The following is a 20,703-nucleotide window of genomic DNA, read 5'->3' on the forward strand; positions in this document are numbered from 1 at the left end:
CTATCTTAAAAAAAAATAATTAAGAATATACCCTCAGTTTACATCAGAACAGAAAATAGCCAGAATTGAGTAATAGTCTTGACAGCATCTTCAATCATGGTATAGTAACTAATTCCAATCCCGAATTTTCCCAGCAATAATATACCAGTCTGTCCACCTCCGCATCTGCACTTTTGAACTCTCCCCGCGCGCACTTGACTCATACCCCGCCATAGCCGCCAGAATTACCAGCAACGCAGGCCCATTGGCCTTGAAAAGGGAGTCCGGTGAATGTTCATAGAGACTAAAAATGTAACCATTGTCCTTAGAAGTAGAACCAACTTAAATTGAAGGAGATGACTCCCAAAACCCATTGATCCACTTGCGGACGCGATCCACCTGTGACTCTTTTTCTCCTCCCCACTGCCTTCCCTCTTCTCTTTTCTCGATACTCAAGATACCCTCCAATCCTTCACTCACCACCCATTCCACCCTCCCCACAAAATGCCCTCCCGGCAAGAAGTCTCCTACTTTGGAGCTGGTCCAGCTCCCCTACCAACTCCCGTCGTCGAAGCTGCCGGCCAGGCCTTCGTCAACTTCAACGACTCCGGTCTCGGCCTCGGTGAGATCTCGCACCGCTCCCCCACCGCGAACAAGATTCTCGATGACGCCAAGGCGAACCTGTCCGCCCTCCTCGATATCCCGGATAACTATGAGATCCTGTTCATGCAGGCCGGTGGCAGTGGCGAGTTCAGTGCCGTCGTGCAGAACCTCGTCCCCGTCTGGATTGAGCGCCGCCGCCGCCGCGCGGAGGCTGATGTCTTGAAGGCCAACCCAGATGCTGAAAAGGCCCAGGTCGATGAATTGGTTTTCCAGAGACTGCAGAAGGAGGTGGATGAGGAGTTGAAGCTTGATTACCTCGTTACGGGATCGTGGTCTCTCAAGGCTTCCCAGGAGGCTGCGCGACTGATTGGATCTAAATACGTCAATGTTGCTTTGGATGCTCGCAAAGCCAATGGTGGCAAGTTTGGTGCTATTCCTGCTGAGGATACTTGGTCGTTGACCCCGACTAAGCATGAGGGTGGCAAGGGCTCTGCGTTTGTGTATTTCTGCGACAATGAGACTGTCGATGGTGTGGAGTTCCAGAGCTTCCCCAAGGTTCTCGAGTCGCAGGGCCAGGATGCTGAGGATGAGCGGCTTGTCGTGGCTGATATGAGCTCCAACTTTATCAGCCGGAAGGTTGATGTCAGCAAATATGCTGTTATCTTCGTATGTTTTTGTGACTCGGATTAGCCTATCATCAAACATCCATGCTAACTCACTTGTAGGGCGGCGCCCAGAAGAACATTGGTGTCACTGGCATCACTATCGCCATTGTCCGCAAGGACCTTCTCCCTCCTCAGACTGCGACTCCCCCCGCTGCTCTGCTGCACCGATTGAACATTGGTGGTCTGCCCGGCCCCGTCGTGCTCGACTATGCCACCATCGCCAAGAACAACTCTCTCTACAACACCCTCCCCATCTTCAACCTCTGGGTTGCTGGCAAGGTCATGGCCGACCTGATGACCGCTTTTGGTGCCCAAAAGGTCAGCGGCCAGGAGCAAATCGCCGACCAAAAGTCGGCCCTCATCTACGGCGCTCTGGACAAGTACCCCCAAGTGTACCGGGTTGTCCCCAACAAGAGCGTCCGCAGCCGGATGAACATTTGCTTCCGGGTCTGCGGCGGTGACGATGCCAAGGAGAAGGAGTTTATTGCCGGTGCTGAGAAGCGTCTGCTTCAGGGTCTCAAGGGCCATCGCAGCGTTGGTGGCATGCGTGCCAGCAACTACAACGCAGTCCCTCTGGAGAACGTCCAGAAGCTGGTGCAGTATCTTGAGGACTTTGCTTCGTCCCAGTAAGCTGCCCTGGAGGCACGTGCGATGATCATTTTCTAGCGAGGAACAAAACAAAATTCAACTCGAAGTTTTTTTTTCTATGTTTATTGAACTCGAGTGGGCATTGGGAGAGCCGACGGCAAAAGCTGGTCCGGGACTGTTGCAACTATTCAACATAACTCCATGGTATATGCTATATATGTTACCAAAACAGATAATATGATACAAATGACTTCAAAAGGAATGAACCGCAAGAAAGCCTCTCACAGCTTCCATACAGCCCAGTCTTTAGGATCCAACTCCTTAATGATGCCCTTCAGAGGGCCCTGGAGCTCCGTACCTTGAGCCCACACTTTAGGCCCAGCCATGTAACTAATGAAGCCCTCGGGACCAGACACCAAAATCAACTTATGTTTCTGCTGGCCCTCCACCTCTTTAGAAGGCTTGATAAACTCGGCCAGATCATTCTTCCCAATGAAGCGATTGTCCTCATCCAGGTAGTAATCCACCGTAATCTGGCCAGGATACTGCGACTTGAGCGCCTCCAATTCCCGCACAATCAGCGACTGTCCCTGTTCCCGAGACACCGTGCTAACAGTCTCCTTCTGAGAGACGCTGTTAGACGAACCAAACCAGCCCGAGAACCACGATCGACTCGACGGCGCATCCAAAGCTTTGACCGTATCACTCACACCACCCACACAATCCGCCCTCAGCCGACTAGCCCAAATAATATGAATCCTCGGCCGATCGCCCTCGCTCGTCCGATTCAACAGCGAATATCCCGCCTGCAGCGCTGGCGCAATCCCCGTCCCACCAGCAATAAACAAAATCTCCTTCGTCCCCACGGGAATCTCACACTCAATCTGCGGCCCACGCAGCTCAATATCCGCGCCCACGTCAAGACTATGCAGATACCGCGACACTTCACCAAACGGATCCTTCCGAATAAAGAACCGCAAGTATCCCTCATTCTCCTCGTCAACGGTCAACGCCGTCGCCGCCGTCGTGGGCAGAGGTGTATAGTCGCGGCCAATTTGGAGCTGGGGCTGCTTGAACATCACGCTCCAGACGCCGGTGCGCCAGGCTTCTTCGTAGACGTCGTAGTTGCTGTCGCTGTGGTAATGGGGCCGGAGGGTGAAGAGGCTGCTTGTTGCGGAGACGGGGTCTCGTGAGACGAGGCTGTATTTTGTGAAGGTTTCTTTGTTGAGGGTTGCCGAGTCTGGGGTTTGGGAGCGGATGTAGGCGCCTGCGCCGGCGGCGGCGAGGCTCACCAGGGTGAGGGCTAGCCAGCGGGTTTTTGGGGAGGTTGAGGAGGGTGTCGTGGTGGTGGAGGATGGTGGTGACGACGAGGAGGAGGAAGATGTTGAGGTCGTTGAGGAGGTTGAGGCATATCGGGGAAAGCGAGTGGCTGTCGACCGTAAGCCGGAGCTGCTGCACCGGCAGTGCAGAATAGATATAGAGGGTTTCATTGGGAGACCTGAGAGGAAGAGGTGTTATGAAAGGCATGCGGCATGGTCGAGAAGTTGAACCGCGGGGAAATTGGGTTTGGCGCAGACGGAAAGCCGATTGGGTGAGCTACTGGACTTAAACTGCACTCGAACCCCCTTGGCAGAGGTAAGACTACCCACCAAGCATCCCTTTCTCTTTTTTATCTCCTTTGTCCGGGTTGCCTCGGGTTCTGTTACTGGTGCTTCGCAAAGGAAATGGAGAGTCCACTCGGCTGCTCTTGAATCCAACACTCTTTCGCCTTGCGCTGCTCTGAATCCTATTCACCTCCCGAGAACGAAAGCTCCTCTGTGTTTCCGCGATCCTCTCCAGATCTGACGACCACGACCACCGACCACCCAGAGACAAAGGAGGATGTCGAATAGCGCATTCACCCACGACACCCGGAATGGCAACCTGGCCGCCCCCCGAGACTCCCTAGAACTCGCCTCGCTCGCGTCCTCCTCGGCCGTCTCTGTCCCAGGGTCCTCGCGCTCCTCCTCCCCCGATGGAATATCCTCCTCGCGCAAACTCTCCCTCGAAGATGAGGATCCCCTCGCCGGCGAAGAACGGGACTTTTACCTAGAAACAGGCCGCCAACGCCCTTTACGCTCCTACTCGGTCTCGTCCGCCTTTGATTTTGGCCGGAACTTGTTCCCTTTGTCGCAAACGCAAGCTGGATATGCTCCGCTCGGAACATCGTCGGCGCTGGATCGACAAGGAGCGGACGGTTCGTTGGAACGGAATAAGACCTTGACATATTTGAATGGCCTGTCTCTGATTGTCGGGTTGATTATTGGATCGGGCATTTTCTCTTCGCCTAGTCAGGTCAATGCGAACGCAGGGTCGCCCGGTGCGGCGCTCATCGTGTGGGCTGTGGCGGGTCTGTTGGCGTGGACTGGAGCTGCGAGCTATGCCGAGCTGGGAGGCGCCCTTCCTCTGAATGGAGGTGCTCAGGTTTATCTGTCCAAGATCTTTGGCGAGCTGCCGGGCTTCCTCTTCACGTGGTGCGCGGTGCTGGTCTTAAAACCCGGGTCCGCGGCGATTATCTCGATTATCTTTGGCGAGTATATTGTGCGTGCATTTGTGGGTGCCGATGTGGAACATGTCAATCCATGGATTAATAAGGGCGTTGCGCTGGGCGGGTTGCTGACCGTCACTCTGTTCAACTGCATTTCTACTAAGATTGCGACTCGAATTGGTGATCTCTTTATGTTTTTCAAGTTTGTCGCCTTGCTTGGTGTTACGATTACCGGTATCGTGGTCGCTGTGACTGGCCTTTCGTCCAAGGGAAGTGCCAACCAGGAATGGAAGACCCATGGCTGGTTCGAGGGGACGAATACGGAGATCTCGGACTTTGCCGTGGCTCTGTATGCAGGGCTATGGGCTTTTGACGGATGGGACAATGTAAGCAACGAGTCGAGAATGCCTTTCAGATATTCTGAACAGCTCGTGCTAATCCTTCACAGACAAACTATGTCACTGGCGAATTCAAGAATCCCAGTCGGGATCTGCCACGAGTAATCCATACAGCAATGCCGTTGGTCATTCTATGCTATCTCATGGCCAACGTCTCCTACTTCCTGGTCCTCCCCCACGAAACCATCGAAGCAAGCAACACCATTGCCGTCCAATTCGGCGGCAAAGTATTCGGCCCCGTCGGCGCTCTGATTCTCGCCCTCGTCGTGGGAGCCAGCTGCTTCGGTGCTTTGAATGCAACCACCTTCACCAGCGGCCGTCTCGTCTACGCCGCTGCCAAAGAAGGCTACCTCCCTCACTCTTCGGCCGCATCGGCCTAGGCAATTCCTCTTCTCCAGCTCCCCCAGCCGCAAGCCGTCTTCGCCGACGATCATGGGCAAGCCGATCCTTGTCACGAGTCTTTGGCGACGAATCTCGCCTCGGCTTCACCCCCATCAACGCTATGGCATTCAACACCGCCCTGACCATGGTCTACATCGGCGTCGGCGAGTTCAGCACCCTAGTGACATTCTACGGCGTCGCAGGCTACACATTCTACTTCATCACCGTGCTAGGCCTAATTGTCCTACGCATTCGCGAGCCACACCTCGAACGCCCATATCGCACATGGATCACCACGCCAATTATCTTCTGCTGCGTGAGTTTGTTCCTCCTCAGCCGCGCCGTTATCGCAGAGCCCCTCCAGACTCTGATCGTTGTGGGCTTTATCATCACTGGTATTCCGGTATACTACTGGCGTATCTACCAGCGAGATGGGTCCACGGGTATCTCGGGCTGGAAATTCTGGAAATGGCGCTCGCGGTAGAAGGTGATGAATCGAGTCTGAATTTATTTTACCTTGGTGGTATATCCCCCGCATCACTGGTCTGTTTTTATGATTTGATACCCATGCATATACAACCCGGGTGTGAGTTTGTGGTGCACCACGCGATTGCGCCTACTACATACGTCTTTCGTGTTCTCGCTCATTGTACGCGATTGGATTGACATTGGCCTCATTTACTTTGTTTTCTTGTTAGCCTGTGATTGGGCGTACGAAGTGATGACGGTGGCTTTGGGCCTGGGCATTTTCTTCTTTTTTTTCGACTGCTGTCTTATTAGCTTACGCACTTGCACTTGATGATCTTGTGAGTGATTTATATAGATTTGATAATTGTAATTGCATCCTGGATGTTGGACTTGAAGCTTTATTAATGATTATGAAATAGAGGTGTTTGACATGTTTCTTAATGCTTTATACCCCTTTTACAGAGGGAGTTCCGGATATGCGATGCTGACAACAGTTCACAGCACAGACCGTAAGTCATGGAATTATCTAACATAGTTGATAGCTAACCTGGTCTACTTAGATCTGAAAATAGATCCCTCAATCTGCATATTAATCTCTATCATGTGATGCTCACTCAGACGACTCCAATTACAGCAGCTAGGTTCCAGCTGGTCTATCTACGTGAGATTATTACCTGCTGAATGAGTGTCATCTCCTCTATACACACACAATGACAATGTCTCTTCCTGACCTACCACCCGAACTCCACCAGCGTATCCTCTCATATCTCCTCTCAAACAAAGATGTAGCCGCCCTCTCACTCCAATGTAGAGCCCTCTCCACAGTATGTGACATGGCAGCCCGCAAAAAATTCCATTATATCAGGATTTCGGCCGGTGCAAGAAGTACAGATCCAGCATTTGAACTACTCTTGGAAATCCTGAGAAATCCTAGTCTGGGTCTATACGTTCGCCATATCGAGTGTCATCATCGTGTGCTGTATAGCGAGTTCAAGTATGAGATGCGAGAGGCTCAGGTGAGGTTGATGATGCCGATATGGCACTGTTACCAAAGGCTGTTCGTATTTCGGGAGTTGGAATCTCCGAGGATCGTTTGGTTAATATGCTTCTGCAACGGAATGAGGAATCTGATCTTGATATTGATGATCTTGACGTTGAAGACCAGGACGAAGACGAGGGTGATGGGTAAGATTTCATTCCTTACCTCTCCATTGATAGCTTAATCTATCTGACAGAAGAAACAAGTCGAGAGACAAACAAACGAGTCATTCATCATCCAAGCCCTCACCACTCTCCTAATCACAGTCTCCCCTCGCCTTCGCAAACTAACACTTGTGCTCCCATTCTACTCTCGACGCTTTGCAACATCAGTGCATAAACCAAATCCAAACATTACACCACTACCACTACAATCATTCCTCCAAAATAACCAGCAAATCCATCTTCAATCACTCCAAAATATCTACATCATCAACGCAACTCGCCCCAGCGACTCACACACTTATTACCAAGAGCTAGACTTTACCCACTGCATCAATCTATTCGACACCCTCCCATCCATGGAATCAATCAGCATCGACCTTCTCTACGAAATGGACGGAACTCGTTCGCTACACGAAATGACAATCTCAAATATCAGCAGATTCTCCATTCACCACTCAGCATTTAATACAAGTTTTCTCTATCGGATTTTGCACTCTGCAACTATCGTTAAGGAATTCAAGTATACTGTTGGAGGGCGAGCGTGTCATGTGGATTTGGATTACGGGTTCTACATTTTTCCGCTGATGAAGGTATTATGCAAACATAAATCCATGCTCGAGGAGTTGGATATTGATTATGGATTTGCTTGTTAACGGATGATATACACTCAATTTGAGGATGGAGTTGGCGATGAAGGGAATCACTTGATACATGCACCGGGGAATGGAAGTCAGCTACATGTCCACGGTACACGGAGCCAGGATGTGAATTCTGTGCGTGACTGGTTATGCTAGACGGACATCAACGGCCTGGATTCTTTAATGCTATCATACAATACAGCAGGTCTTTGGAGAAATTCTCCAGCCTGAAACGACTTAGCTTGAAGATCTGTGTATTCAGATTACCAGAGGGGGAGGAATGCACGGCATGATTTGGAGGTAGATGCTCTTATGGAGGCGTTCGACGCTGGATCACTTCGTTTAAGGATTGTGATTGGTGCTCGTAGGATGATTGCTAGTGCTAGGAGTGTGGATTTGTTAGAGGATGATAGTATGTGTCAGGTGGGGGATATGCTTTGGTCTTTGGCGGATGCTGGGTATGAGACGGACGAAGCTATTGAGCGGAGAAAGCTACAAGGACGGAATTGAGTCTTGCGTTGTGCTTAAGAGATACAGTACAGAGTTAGGAACTGAGTAGGGACGATAGATCATGTAGTAAAGATCTACAATGTCTCCATATATACCATTCAACCAATATCCAACCATTATCTTACGCTACACAGATCATGTCTTCTGCTCTGTAGTCTCGACCGCTCCCTCCCCAGTCCTCGCCTTGATCGAAGTCCGATAAGACCTCCACTTCCAAGCCGGCACCTTCGCCGCATACATCTCATCAATCTCCGCAAACGTCCGCCCCCTCGTCTCCGGCATAAAAAAGTACACAAAGACAATAATCACAGCCATGCACCCCGCAAAAACAAGATACGTCTTTGCACCCAGACCCGCCGCATCTGCAGATGTTAATTGCGGAACTACCAGTGTGGTAATCACGGCTGTCACCTCTTGACAGGCGATGGTGTATGACATGGTGTGGTGGCGCAGTTTGGGGGTCGCCATTTCGGAGGGCATTAGGGTGGAGAGGGAGTAGAAGGAGGAGGCCCAAAAGAAATTGAATATGAAGGATAGCGCGGCGATGGCGAGGGTGGCTTGGGTGTTTCTATGGTAAAAAGCGAGTACGCCGGCCACCAGGTCGATAATGAATAGGATAGCCATTCCGACAAAGGCTGTTGGTCGACGACCGGCGCGGTCGATGACGAGTGGTGCGGCGATTGTACCCGCCAAAGTACAGCATGAAGCGATGATAGTCAAGGTGAAAGCATTCCCGATGCCTAATTCCGTAAGAAATACCGTCGTATACGTCGTCGACAAAATAACACCGGAAATTTGATTAAGAGAAAAGAAGGAGCCGCCGACGAGGGTCCGCCGGAGATGTTGTCGTTTGAAAATGTGCCAGAATTTGACTTCTGCTCGCATCTCGCGGTTTTGTTTCTCGCATAGCTCCACTAACCGGAGTTCGTCGTTGACGTGCGCGTCGCTGAAGCCGCGGAGTTTGCGAAGGTTTTGTCGGGCTTGGGCGAGGTTGCCTTTTGCCACGAGCCATTCGGGGCTTTCTGGCTGGGGGATCGTGAGACAAATCAAGATGATGGGTACGGCTGATTGGATTGCGAGAGGAATTTGGTATGATAAATGACCTCCGAGTTTTTCAGTACCCCATACGATGACAGTGCTGACTACCCCAGCTGTCAGGTTCAGGATGTTGAGGGAGCTGACGGATCTGCCTCGCATAGAAGCAGGGACGACCTGGATATATGTGTTAGCATGTTGCCAGGTCTAGTGTATCTGTGTATGAATATGCATATAACTCACCTCTGATAGATAAAGAGGAGCCGTTGCCATTGCAATTCCCATTGAAACCCCATTAATAGACCGACCACCAACGAAAGCCCCCAAGTTAGGCGCAAACACTTGGAGCAGACCGCCGCCAATGGAGAGAAGATACGCTGCGATAAGAGGCCACTTGCGACCAAAATGAAAATTCAATGGTGATGCCAGCAGTCCTCCAAGGACAGCACCCACTAGGGGCAACGAAAAGACCAAATTTTGATTGCGCGCTGTGAGAACCAGCTTGCCTGTCGCCGGGTTTGGTCCCTGGAACCTTTCCACCTATTGAGATATCATCGTGTCAGTCCAGACATCTCATTCGAAATGAGCTCGTACTTGGCAAAGACAGGCCAGTCACTCACAAAGCCGGACAAAGCTGCCACAGGCGAAATAAGTTTATCGTCATATCCAAACATAAACGACGCTGCGCCAAATACGATACAAGCAAAGACCAGACGCGCATTCACAGCGCCCTTCTCCCGAGTCGAACGGTCAACATGCTCGACTTCCGCAGAGCCATGTTCATCCTTGTCAGACATGGCCATCATCGTCCGAAGCGATCCCGTCCAATGCGACAGCAGAGTCACCGGGGCCAAAGTGAAAAAGTGCAGACGAGACTCCGGCTGCATCTTCATAGTGAGGATTGAGATGCTCCTCGAGCTCAGTTCAGCTCAGCCGAAGGCCTCCTTGGATATTTCATGATCTCAGGAGCGCAGGTGGATTTTGTGGATTTCCCCATGGAGAAGCTGGGCGATGAATCGATGGGGCCACTTCCTTTCCCCAGACTTTTCGTTTCGCAAGTTAACTTAACTCCGTCAAGGGCTGTTAGTCAGGTTCGGTTTCTCCGAGGTTTCCCAGCCGAGCACACGTTGCCATTTTTGAAGCACAGAGAGGGACAGATGGCTTCTTGCATGATGAAAGTCTCCTGATTGGGGCTATGCAGATGAAACAGGAGAATTGCAGAAGTCGAATCCACCATCGATCGTGTCTGGGGCCGCTCTTTGATTACGTCGCTGCGTAGTGGAGTTTCGCCGACGATCCTCCGCAGTGATGGCCGACGCTGTACCGGTTTTGATCGGGGAAACCTCCGCAAAGTCTGTACGAGTTTTAGGGGCCTGGTGGGGTTTATATCTGATCTGGCATCCCTGTCAGTGAGGTGAATGGGGTGAAGAGCCCTCGACAGATTTGTCCGTCCGATATTACGACAACCAGCGAGTCTCTCCCAGCAACGCAGTCTCGCTACACTTCCAATCGACATATTAAGGGATAATACCCAATTCCACAATTGATCAACCTCATCGATGCCTCTGGTCTACAGTTCTTTGACCTAAACTCCCACCAACCGGACCATGTCTGTTCTACTTAGTTCACCGGATCCCTCGGGGCCTGAGCTTCGAGAGAAACACCTCGAAACTACATCGCAAGACGCCAAAGATGATTCCCCTCCAAAGCTGGCCACTTCTAAACCAGCTTTCCATTTAACCGCCCCCAATGGCTGGATGAACGATCCCTGTGGATTAGGCTATGATCCCGCTACGAGTCTCTACCACATCTTCTTCCAATGGAACCCTCACGGCAATGATTGGGGCAACATGTCCTGGGGCCATGCTACTTCTACCAACCTGGTTTCGTGGAAAGTATCGCCTACGCCGGCCCTAACCCCGTCGACGGAGTATGATCGCTGCGGTATTTTTACAGGCTGTTTGCAGGCTACAGATATCCATGGGAATCCCGGCTCATTGACGGCTATGTACACGTCTGTCCGACATCTGCCACTCCATTATACACTGCCGTATATCGCAGGCTGCGAGTCTCTCAGTTTGGCTGTTTCTAAGAATGGTGGACAGACATGGGAGCGTCTGAATTGTAATCCAGTGCTCACGGGGCCTCCAGAACACCTATCAGTGACAGGCTGGAGAGATCCCCATCTTACGACCTGGCCGGAAGAGCAGCAGACTAGCTGTGGGAATCACCACCACCCATTTCACGGCATTGTATCTGGTGGTATCGTCGGTAAAACACCCGCTATATTTGTGTATACCGTCATTTCAACGGATCTCCGATCATGGAAATACACTGGCCTCCTCGTCGACGTCGGTCTAAACTTCCACCCATCACGCTGGTCCGGAGACTTTGGCGTGAACTGGGAAGTCGGCAATCTAATGACTCTATCCAATGACACGGGCGACTCTCGAGATTTCGCAATCATGGGCGCAGAAGGATGTCTCCGCACCGAAGACTCGCTCTGGAGAACACCCGGTTCAGCACATTATAAACGACAAGCCCGGTCTCAGCTGTGGATGTGCGTGAAGACACGAAAGACACCTAATGGAAACGACGATGATATCCTCGCCGATTATGCATTCGGTGGATACTTTGACCACGGATGCTTATACGCCGCCAATTCCTTCTGGGACCCTCTTACGTCCCAGCGCATCGTGTATGGCTGGATCACGGAGGAGGATCTACCAGACGGACCTCGTCATCGCCAGGGATGGAGTGGGATGATTTCGATTCCGAGGGTGGTAGAGCTGATGACGTTGAGACATGTTACGACAGCGCGTAGCTCGCAGCTGAACACTATTACTTCCATCGAGGCTATTGCGAATACATCCGAACCACGGACGTACACGATTCATACGATGGGAATTAAGCCTGATCCTCGACTTTCAATTCTTCGAGATGGAGCTGAAAGGAGACAATTCCCATCGTCACATTTACCTATTGCTCTACGGAATAGCTCCAATGAGACTCTGTCTTTGAATACATCCCGCTGGGAACTCGAGGCCGACTTCTCAGTCAGACCATCATGCGAACGAGTCGGTATTCAAATCGCACACACCCCCAGTAAGCCATCAATCGCATCCTATACCAGAATTCATCATCATCCCATCTGCACATCACGATAATCATATTCTCCTGCTAACACCAACCCTAGATTTCAACCAAACAACAACCCTCTGCTACACACCAACCACAGAAACATTCACAATCCACCGTCCCCAATCACCAACAGAAACTACAATAAACCACGGCTACGAATCCGCACCACACACTCTCTTCACATTCCTCAATGAATCAGGCATCGAAATCGAAGAAACACTCCAAATCCACGCATTCTTCGACAAGTCCGTGCTGGAAGTATTCGTGAATGGACGGACTGTTATCTCAACACGTGTGTATTACCCGTTAGAACGGTGTTTCGGGGTGCGGTTTTTCGCGGAGGAAATAGATACAGAGAGAGTGACTGAGACGAAGAAGAGTTGTGTTGGAGGTTGTGAGGAGGGAGCTGCTTTGCTTGTTCGGGCTGAGGTTTGGGATGGACTTGGTGATGGACCAGTGATAGGTTGATGTTGGTGGATAGCTTACGCCAGGAGATACCATATATTTACAACTATCAAAGATGCATAGAGAAGGAATAGAAATGACAGTCTCAATACAAGGCGAGGAAAGCCTATTTCATAAATATACAGATACAGAGGAATTGCCCATCCCACCCCCATCTATTGATACAACACGCCTGAACCCCGAGGACGAAGAAAAGAAAGAACACATCCTACACAAACAAGTGTGTCGAGTAAAATCACAAAAGTTGTCAAAACAGATACCACAAGATCTCAATCTCCAGCTCAAGGATCAAATCATCCATCATTCCATCCATCACGGACCCTGAGCCTGACTCCAACTACCCGGAATCTGCAAAGCCCGCAAATGAGCCCGATACTTCTCCACAAATGGATGATTCCCACCCCGGAAACTGCTCAGCAGTAACAAAAAGTCTTCGGCCATTGCCTGCGGCGTGGATGTTGTAGGTAGTGTTTCGGAAAAGTTGCCTAGCGGGGTTATCCCCGTGCCGAAGGGGGGGTTAATATTGCAGAGAATATCTGTGGCGCTGACGGCAATGTCGTATAGTTTTTCGGTCTTGGAATTTGTTAGTAGGAGACCAACCACGCGGGAATGAAAAGGATAGCGGTGGGAACTGGTCTGGGGATATGTGTAGGGTTGTGCGGGACACATACAAATCCAATCCCATGGGCTTCCATCGAACTCAACCTCAACGACCGACACAATTGAATAGTCGATTCAGCAATGTTAACCGCAAACCCAAACGTCAACTCCGGCCGATCAGACTGCGTCCTCAAAAGCCCGTGATTCAAACACAAAAGCCAAACCCGATTCTGTACCCATTTCTGCGTGATAAACACATCCGCAGCCTGAGTCTCTCGTAGTCCCATAGCAAGAAGCGCATTATTATCATTACCGTCAACCTTGGCTTTTTCAAACCAGTCATACCCCTTGTACCGCTCCGCTTGGCTGACTTGCTGAAGGCTATCGTACATGGATAGGGCTTTGGCTTCGGTGAAGCGTTCGCAGTACCCGTTGCGGAGGTCGCAGCGTCTGTTCCAGCAGTAGATGAAGTCTTCGTCGATGGCGTCGAAGAGTTCCATTAGTCGGACTAGGCCCATCATGCCTTCGGCGTCTTTTTCGTTGTGTACGATGATTCCTGAGACGAGGCTGTTTGTGGCGTTGTGGAGGAAGTCATGGACGGAGCGCATGCTGAATCCGGGCTTGCCGGAGAATGTGACGGGGTGTAGGCGTTGCAATGCATATGCTCTATAGAGGATTAGCATACGATCCATGGTTTCTCTTTTACGGGTTTGCTGTTATCGGGTCATACCTTTCCGTGATTGACAGGACTAGATACGTCCGTAATCGCTGACCCTTCTCATCACCGGGTAAATCCCGATATGACTCTGGATCATTGAGTCCCAAAGTAGACGCAAGATCTAGAGCTTCTCGCAGCCGCAGCCAGGCAGCATTATGTTGATTACTTCCAAACAAGCAGCCGAAAAGGAAGAAACTCGTCAAAACAGCCTCGATCGTCGGATTTTCACCGAAATCACAGCAACTCCGCATCTTGGTAGCTTCGTGCATCATCAACCGGGCCTGGGTGGCGCGTGAAGAGGTAGTAGCGCGCTCATTTATCTCGATGGGTTGCGTTAGAGAGAATGCACATAAAGAAAGCAGCATCGCCCCGAATTGGGTATTCTTGCGATGTTCCTGACACATCATCCGCGTGTACAACGACGAGCGACTCAACACGGGTACAGTCGGATGAAGACGGTCGAAGTAGACGTCCAGCCAGGGAATCATATTCGCCTCGTCGATCGAATTAGGCCAAAATCCTTCAGATTCCTGGCTCTCTGAGGACTGTATTGACCCCACGGCTGATCCCACGGCCGGGGAATATGGCATCCCCTGGGGTTCGGCCGGTGGGAGGCTGATAGTCGTTACATCGGGCACGGGCTGGATGATGGATGGAAGAGAAGGTTTGAGGTAGATGTTGCTGCCGGGGAATTCAAAGACGGGGACCTGCGCGCCCAAATGATCTGGTAGCCAATATTCCACATCCGGACGGTCATTCCAGCCCACGGTGGTCCCTTGTGAGTCGAGAGATGCCGTCTCCGCCGCCCAGGCGTCTACAACAGCCGGTGCCGGCCCGGCTGGTGCAAGACCGGTTGTTCCCTCCATCGACATGGTGACCTGGCCTTGCGCGGATGTCCATGATGCTCCGGGCATCGAGACGGACTGACCCTGTTCCACGCCGGACGTTGGGCCATGATACCGAAAGGGCTCTTGCTTAGGGATGGGGGTTTCTTGCGGAGTACGAGAGATGATATGCGTTTGTTGCTGGCGAATTTGCGAGACACGACTATAGGAGAGCTTCCAGTCAGCGCACTATACTGGCGGGTTGCGCGATGCGCGATATTCTGACGTTGTAACTTACTGTCCGGTTGGCCCGCGCTTCTTCTGCGGCTGAAGGAATGTGCAGTCAAAGCCCATCGATTGACAGGCCCTGCAGGGCTGCGATAGGCTACACTATAGGAAACTATTAGTGCTGCTCAATTTCCCTTAGCGCGCCAGGCTGGACGCGAAGGGATCGGATGAGGGGGCCGTCGCCGGGATTTCGCGGTACAAATTCGCATGTCACATACCTTGATCTTGCGGAACTTGCATTGGTCGCAAGCTCGCTTTGCGATGGAGCCGGAGGACTTGTTGCGTGTGCGGACGGCGCCGGGCGGACTGGCCGTCGGCGACCCTGAGCTCGTGGAATCCATGGCGCCTCCACTCCATCAAGCTGGGTAGATCACAATCTCAGATGCTTGGGCTTGGACTCGTTCTTTTGAGGGGGAGAGAATGGGGGTCTTCGCGTTGGTGGGTGGTTGCTGTGGCTGGGTGGAGGATGTTGAGAGGATCCACACATTCCCCGCTTCAAGTCCGCAAATGGAGGATGGAAGCGTTGTTTCAACTTATGGCCCACAATTGGGTGAGATGGCATGTGAGAGCTTTCGGTAGAAGTAGTCTAGCTCGAATGTACGTTAGATAATATTTCTGTAGCAGATAGACTAGATCCTTGGGAGAAGCTATTCTAGCATGGCTGAAGAAGTCGACATAACTCCGTTGGAGAGAGTATTAACTTATTCTGCACTAGTCTAGTCCTGTAAGACCACGTCCAGAGTAAACTACTCCAACTCTGCAGAATTAAACGACCTTCCCCCACTTTCGGCCAAGAGAACGAAAGATTGGAGCAGTCCGATATAAAGATGGAGTATTGGAGTAAACCAGTGATAACGGCACCCCTTTCCGAGCCGTGCCCATCGCGTATATAACGAGCTCTTGAACCCTCAACCCTGCAAAGAAACAGAAAATAACCAAAGCACCAAGATTGAAAAGACTACATTTCAGATATCCAGCATATCCAGCACTATGGGCACCATCCAACAACCATGGGAGCAGATCGTCTCCAAAAAACGTGCCATCAGGGACAAGCTGCTGGCTCCGTACTTGGTCGATATCGAACATCGAGTTCCACGGATGGACCATGTGGATTGCCGTTCTCGCCTGGAAAATGAGCCTGAAGTTCAAGAAATCACTGACCTCGACCTTACCGGCTTGTTGAAGCGATTGGAGACGGGCCAGTTTACAGCGCACCAAGTTATCCTATCGTATATCAAACGGTGAGACATGATCTTGCAGCAGAGTAGAAGGGCGATCATGAAACCATTGCTAACATCATTTAAATTGGTTCTTCTAGCGCCGTGGTAGCACATCAACTGGTAAGGCCCTCTCATTCTCTACGAAAACCACCAGCTAACCCTAAAACCCAGACCAATTGTCTGACGGAAGTCCTATTCGACGAAGCCCTACAACAAGCCAAAAAGCTAGATGCCGAATTTACCAGCACCGGCAAGCTCAAGGGCCCTCTACATGGCATTCCCATCACACTGAAAGATCAATTCAACGTCAAGGGCGTGGACTCGACTCTAGGCTACGTTGGACGATCCTTTCAACCCGCCAGCGAAGACGCAGTACTAGTTCAGATACTAAAGGATATGGGGGCGATTGTCATTGCCAAGACGAATCTGTGTCAAAGTATTATGGTGTGTATGCATCTACTCCTGTACTACATGTCCATAAATGATATGGATTCATTCTTGATTCTTCTAACTCGATGCAGTGGGGAGAGACGGAGAATCCTCTCTGGGGATTGACCACCAACCCCAGAAACCCTGCCTTCACACCAGGAGGTTCAACGGGAGGTGAAGGGCCATTACTAGCACTGCACGGATCAATCCTCGGCTTTGGCACAGATATAGGAGGAAGTATACGGATCCCACAGAGTTTTGCCGGTCTATACGGCCTGAAACCGAGCGTAAGTTCACGCTCCAACGAAGCCATCTCCTACACACTTGGTATAAAGTCAAGAAGCAAGACTGCTAACTTAATCCCTAATACAGAGCAGCCGCTTCCCCTACGAAGGCGTCCCCGTCTCAACCCAAGGCCAAGAACACGTCCCTTCCTCCATCGGCCCCATGACCCGCGACCTCTCCTCGCTAACGTACATCACCAAACAAATCACAACCAGTCAGCCTTGGAGCCTGGATCCGCGCTGCACACCCCTACCCTGGAACGAACCCATCTACAAATCCACGCAATCCAATCCCTCCCTCGTAATCGGCCTAATCCTAACAGACGGCATCGTCACTCCACACCCACCCATAACCCGCGCCCTCCACGAACTCTCCACCGCCTTGACCGCAGCAGGCCACGAACTCGTGTCCTGGGATACGACCGACCACGCAGGGTGCATCGAGATCATGGACACTTACTACACAGTCGACGGCGGCGAGGATATCCGCCGTGACATGGACGTTGCCGGAGAACCATATCTCCCACACGTTCAAGCACTAGTGAACCGCGGAACCCCGATTTCCGTCTACGAGTACTGGCAACTAAATAGGCGGAAACATGCGGCGCAGAAGAAGTACCTTGATAAGTGGAGGACGACGCTAGCGCCGTCGGGAAGGACTGTGGATGTACTGTTGGCGCCGGCCATGCCGCATACGGGCATCCCGCACCGCACGTTTAGGTGGGTTGGGTATACGAAGATTTGGAATTTTTTGGATTATACTGCCTTGACGTTTCCGGTGGATCGGGTGCGGAGGGAAATGGATGGGGTTAGTGGGATGGAGGAGGGGTATGTGCCGAGGAATGAGTTGGATGGGTGGAATTGGAAGTTGTATGATGGTGATGCGGTGGATGGGTATCCTGTGAACTTGCAGATTATTGGGAAGAAGCTTGAGGAGGAGAAGGTGTTGGGGGCGGCGAGTGTTATTGAACGAATTTGGATGGAGTATGTGGGAGGGAAGAATGGTGGGAATGGAGAATAGACTGTGGAGTGAGTTGGTATGGACGAGAAGAGGAAGAGAAAATATCATTCATCATTGGAGTTTTAAATAAGACGCCCTCAACGCCAGGGGAATATGCGGTGGAATATCAAGTTGCTGTCTTCAAGCCTTGGGAGGCTGGAACAGCTCCGGCTTCATGTTAATCTTGCAGAGTTTCGAGATGCATCCACTCAGTTGCAGCAGTGACTGAACACCATCCAAGATACGCATGTGCGTGAAACCAATCTCCTTGATAAATTCCAACTTGGAATGCTCCGAGAGAGTGGGAATAGTCTTGGTCACCCGGAACATGGTGCTAATGATATCGTGGGAGGAATATCCCAGCGTCCTGTAGGGCCCCGAATTAGCAATGTCTCTTACAGGCACATCCCAGTCTCCTGACACGGGAGGAATATCTTACCAGAGTTCATTCAAAATTTCCAACGCCGCATCCACCTTCCCCTCCCAGCAAGCCTTGATCATAGCCTGCACCTTGACCGGGTGTGGACTATCCACGACACGGAAGACATTGTCACCACTCACAAAGCCAAAGCCTGACCAGGTACTCTGGAGATTATTGATAGCCTGACGCATATCACCCTCAGCACTGAAGACCAGAGCCGCAATGCCATCCTCGGAGTGTTGGACCTTTTCCGCCTCGCAAATCTGCATCACGCGCTTGACGACCTGGGCATCCGTCAAGCGGGAGTAACGGAGGATCGCACAACGGGATTGCAGGGGTTCAATAATCTTGTTCGATTGATTGCAGGCAAAGGCAAAACGGGTCGTTGTTGAGTAGATTTCCATTGTACGTCGGAGGGCTTGCTGGGCACCGGGCGTCATACTGGGAGAGTCAATGTTAACAAAACCTCGGAACCATGGGATCGTTTTGCTGTCTTACCTATCGGCTTCATCCAGAATGACAAGCTTGTGCTTGCCCGGAGGCAAGGTGACTTTTTTCTGGGCGAAACCCTTGATTCGGTTACGAACCACGTCGATACCTGAACGGCACCGAAGACAACTATCAGCATCGCCCAAGATCCCCACGCTTTTCCAACTATATCAATCAATCTCACCTCGCTCATCACTAGCATTCAACTCCAAAACAGCCTCCTTATAGGCATCACCCAGTAATTGCCTCGCCAGACACAAAATAGAGGTCGTCTTTCCAATACCCGGCATGCCAGAGATAATAACGTGAGGCATATTGCCATCCTTGGCAATAATCTTCAGTCGTTCCACCGTCTCTGTGTTACCGACGATATCATCGAGGAAGATCGGACGGTACTTTTCAACCCTGCATCCACGAGTGGAGAGTAAAAAGTCAGGTGGAGGTTCTTGCAATGTATATGAGGAATGGCACTGACCAGGGCAGCTCATAGTCTGCAGGGGCACCTGCCGTGACAGCCCGGAGAGCATTGCGCTCGGCAGTTTTGGAGGATTCAGCTTGCACCATGGTGGAGGTGGTTGGGATGATGGTCGTGGGGGAAGAAAGCGGTGGTGGAGAGACGCGAAAGTGGACGCGTTTCGCGATAAGCGATAAGCGATAAGAGCTTTGATAAGTTGGACAGTACAAAGGCAGTAGTTGCTCTTGGGCTTGTGGTAAGGAACAATTCGAAAGTGAATTTTTCAGTGATAAAGGTTTTATTTTGGGCTATTTGTCTCAGTCAGTCTGATCTTGAGAGCACTTTATACCAGAGCTTCCTCTCAGAGCTTCAAGTCAAACGGCCAAGATTTGGACAAGTTCATGATATAGTACACTAAGAGAACGCCCGACAGTGTAAGTAGTATAATAAAAGACCTAAAATCTGATAGAAAATATCTATATAGGAGAGAAAACTAAGCTCAAATTCTCGTCAAAGAAAGACATTGATATTGTCTTCTGGTCTCATAGCCCAACAGCCAGTTCCCCTTTTAGCGCGTCGCTGGGCATCGTCTTCCGCCGTTCGCGGCAACAGAACTACCAATTCCACCCCCTCAATAATATCAACCCTCACCACCACCACGACCCACAACCTACCAGTTCTATCCTTACCACCCACACAGTGTCCAGTCAACACTCCCGATCCCTCTTCACCCTCAAATAATTTCCCAAGACTCGACGTGGCTTGTCAAGTCGGTCCACTCACTTTACAACCGTACGCGCTTCTACGCCGAAACACAAGCTCCACTCCGCAATTGTCCAGTACAACACTACCAAACCACCACACACAGTTCCTTATACTTACACACCTTCAATCCACCGCATCATAAACATGCCAAGCATGTCCCAAACCTCCGTCCGCCGCACCCTCTTCCACCAAACCCTCAGCCGCCGCCCCGCCTCAACAGGCCCCCAAACAGGCCCCCAACCCACGGCCAGCACAATCCCAGGCCCAGGCCCAGGCCCAGGTCCTAACACAAACATAGGCATAGGCATAGCACCAAGTACCACCAACACCACCAACGCCCTCTCAACCCGTCCCTCCCAGCACCGCCTCAAACCCACATCCTCAGAGACATCGCGCGCGATCAAGATCTCGGAGACCAGGGAGATCGTGGTGCGCGATAAGAATGGCGGGTACAAGTTGGATGTACCCGCGTTGCCGAATGCGTTGATTGGGGAGGACGGGGAGGAGTTGGGGGAACTTGAGGCTGAGGGGGGATGACGCGGGGGAGTCTGCGTTGGAGGCGGAGTTGAGTGGGAGGGATAAAGAGAGTATGTTTGAAATATATCTGTGG

At 51.3% G+C, this 20,703-nt stretch overlaps 9 protein-coding genes across 9 annotated transcripts; 5 read left to right on the plus strand and 4 right to left on the minus strand.

The window, feature by feature from the left end:
* Positions 1-483: 483 nt before the first annotated feature.
* Positions 484-1,877, plus strand: N7458_006047 (O-phospho-L-serine:2-oxoglutarate transaminase; the record flags this gene model as incomplete). The annotated part of the gene is made up of 2 exons (XM_056909429.1): positions 484-1,248; positions 1,308-1,877. 2 exons carry the CDS (start codon positions 484-486, stop codon positions 1,875-1,877), a joined length of 1,335 nt encoding a protein of 444 aa, XP_056765133.1.
* A 239-nt stretch (positions 1,878-2,116) lies between these two features.
* N7458_006048 (cytochrome b5 reductase family protein) lies at positions 2,117-3,325 on the minus strand (the record flags this gene model as incomplete). The annotated part of the gene is made up of 1 exon (XM_056909430.1): positions 2,117-3,325. One exon carries the CDS (start codon positions 3,323-3,325, stop codon positions 2,117-2,119), a length of 1,209 nt encoding a protein of 402 aa, XP_056765134.1.
* A 391-nt stretch (positions 3,326-3,716) lies between these two features.
* On the plus strand, positions 3,717-5,625 carry N7458_006049 (putative amino acid transporter; the record flags this gene model as incomplete). The annotated part of the gene is made up of 3 exons (XM_056909431.1): positions 3,717-4,748; positions 4,811-5,026; positions 5,074-5,625. The coding sequence occupies 3 exons, from the start codon at positions 3,717-3,719 to the stop codon at positions 5,623-5,625; spliced, it is 1,800 nt and encodes a 599-aa protein (XP_056765135.1).
* Positions 5,626-8,095: 2,470 nt separating this feature from the next.
* N7458_006050 (uncharacterized protein) lies at positions 8,096-9,888 on the minus strand (the record flags this gene model as incomplete). Its single annotated transcript, XM_056909432.1, has 3 exons — positions 8,096-9,172; positions 9,239-9,535; positions 9,616-9,888. 3 exons carry the CDS (start codon positions 9,886-9,888, stop codon positions 8,096-8,098), a joined length of 1,647 nt encoding a protein of 548 aa, XP_056765136.1.
* Positions 9,889-10,602: 714 nt separating this feature from the next.
* On the plus strand, positions 10,603-12,604 carry N7458_006051 (glycoside hydrolase family 32 protein; the record flags this gene model as incomplete). The annotated part of the gene is made up of 2 exons (XM_056909433.1): positions 10,603-12,100; positions 12,192-12,604. 2 exons carry the CDS (start codon positions 10,603-10,605, stop codon positions 12,602-12,604), a joined length of 1,911 nt encoding a protein of 636 aa, XP_056765137.1.
* Positions 12,605-12,913: 309 nt separating this feature from the next.
* On the minus strand, positions 12,914-15,372 carry N7458_006052 (CeGAL family transcription factor; the record flags this gene model as incomplete). Its single annotated transcript, XM_056909434.1, has 5 exons — positions 12,914-13,174; positions 13,273-13,867; positions 13,932-14,966; positions 15,042-15,133; positions 15,250-15,372. 5 exons carry the CDS (start codon positions 15,370-15,372, stop codon positions 12,914-12,916), a joined length of 2,106 nt encoding a protein of 701 aa, XP_056765138.1.
* A 649-nt stretch (positions 15,373-16,021) lies between these two features.
* Positions 16,022-17,985, plus strand: N7458_006053 (uncharacterized protein; the record flags this gene model as incomplete). Its single annotated transcript, XM_056909435.1, has 5 exons — positions 16,022-16,272; positions 16,350-16,371; positions 16,423-16,695; positions 16,773-16,967; positions 17,053-17,985. 5 exons carry the CDS (start codon positions 16,022-16,024, stop codon positions 17,983-17,985), a joined length of 1,674 nt encoding a protein of 557 aa, XP_056765139.1.
* A 120-nt stretch (positions 17,986-18,105) lies between these two features.
* On the minus strand, positions 18,106-19,438 carry N7458_006054 (replication factor C subunit 4; the record flags this gene model as incomplete). Its single annotated transcript, XM_056909436.1, has 5 exons — positions 18,106-18,331; positions 18,404-18,826; positions 18,884-18,983; positions 19,059-19,279; positions 19,350-19,438. The coding sequence occupies 5 exons, from the start codon at positions 19,436-19,438 to the stop codon at positions 18,106-18,108; spliced, it is 1,059 nt and encodes a 352-aa protein (XP_056765140.1).
* Positions 19,439-20,246: 808 nt separating this feature from the next.
* On the plus strand, positions 20,247-20,630 carry N7458_006055 (uncharacterized protein; the record flags this gene model as incomplete). Its single annotated transcript, XM_056909437.1, has 1 exon — positions 20,247-20,630. One exon carries the CDS (start codon positions 20,247-20,249, stop codon positions 20,628-20,630), a length of 384 nt encoding a protein of 127 aa, XP_056765141.1.
* Between the last annotated feature and the right edge of the window lie 73 nt (positions 20,631-20,703).

The sequence above is a fragment of the Penicillium daleae genome (assembly GCF_028827525.1).
Source record: "Penicillium daleae strain IBT 16125 chromosome Unknown utg000006l_segment0_segment0, whole genome shotgun sequence".
NCBI lineage: Eukaryota > Fungi > Ascomycota > Eurotiomycetes > Eurotiales > Aspergillaceae > Penicillium > Penicillium daleae.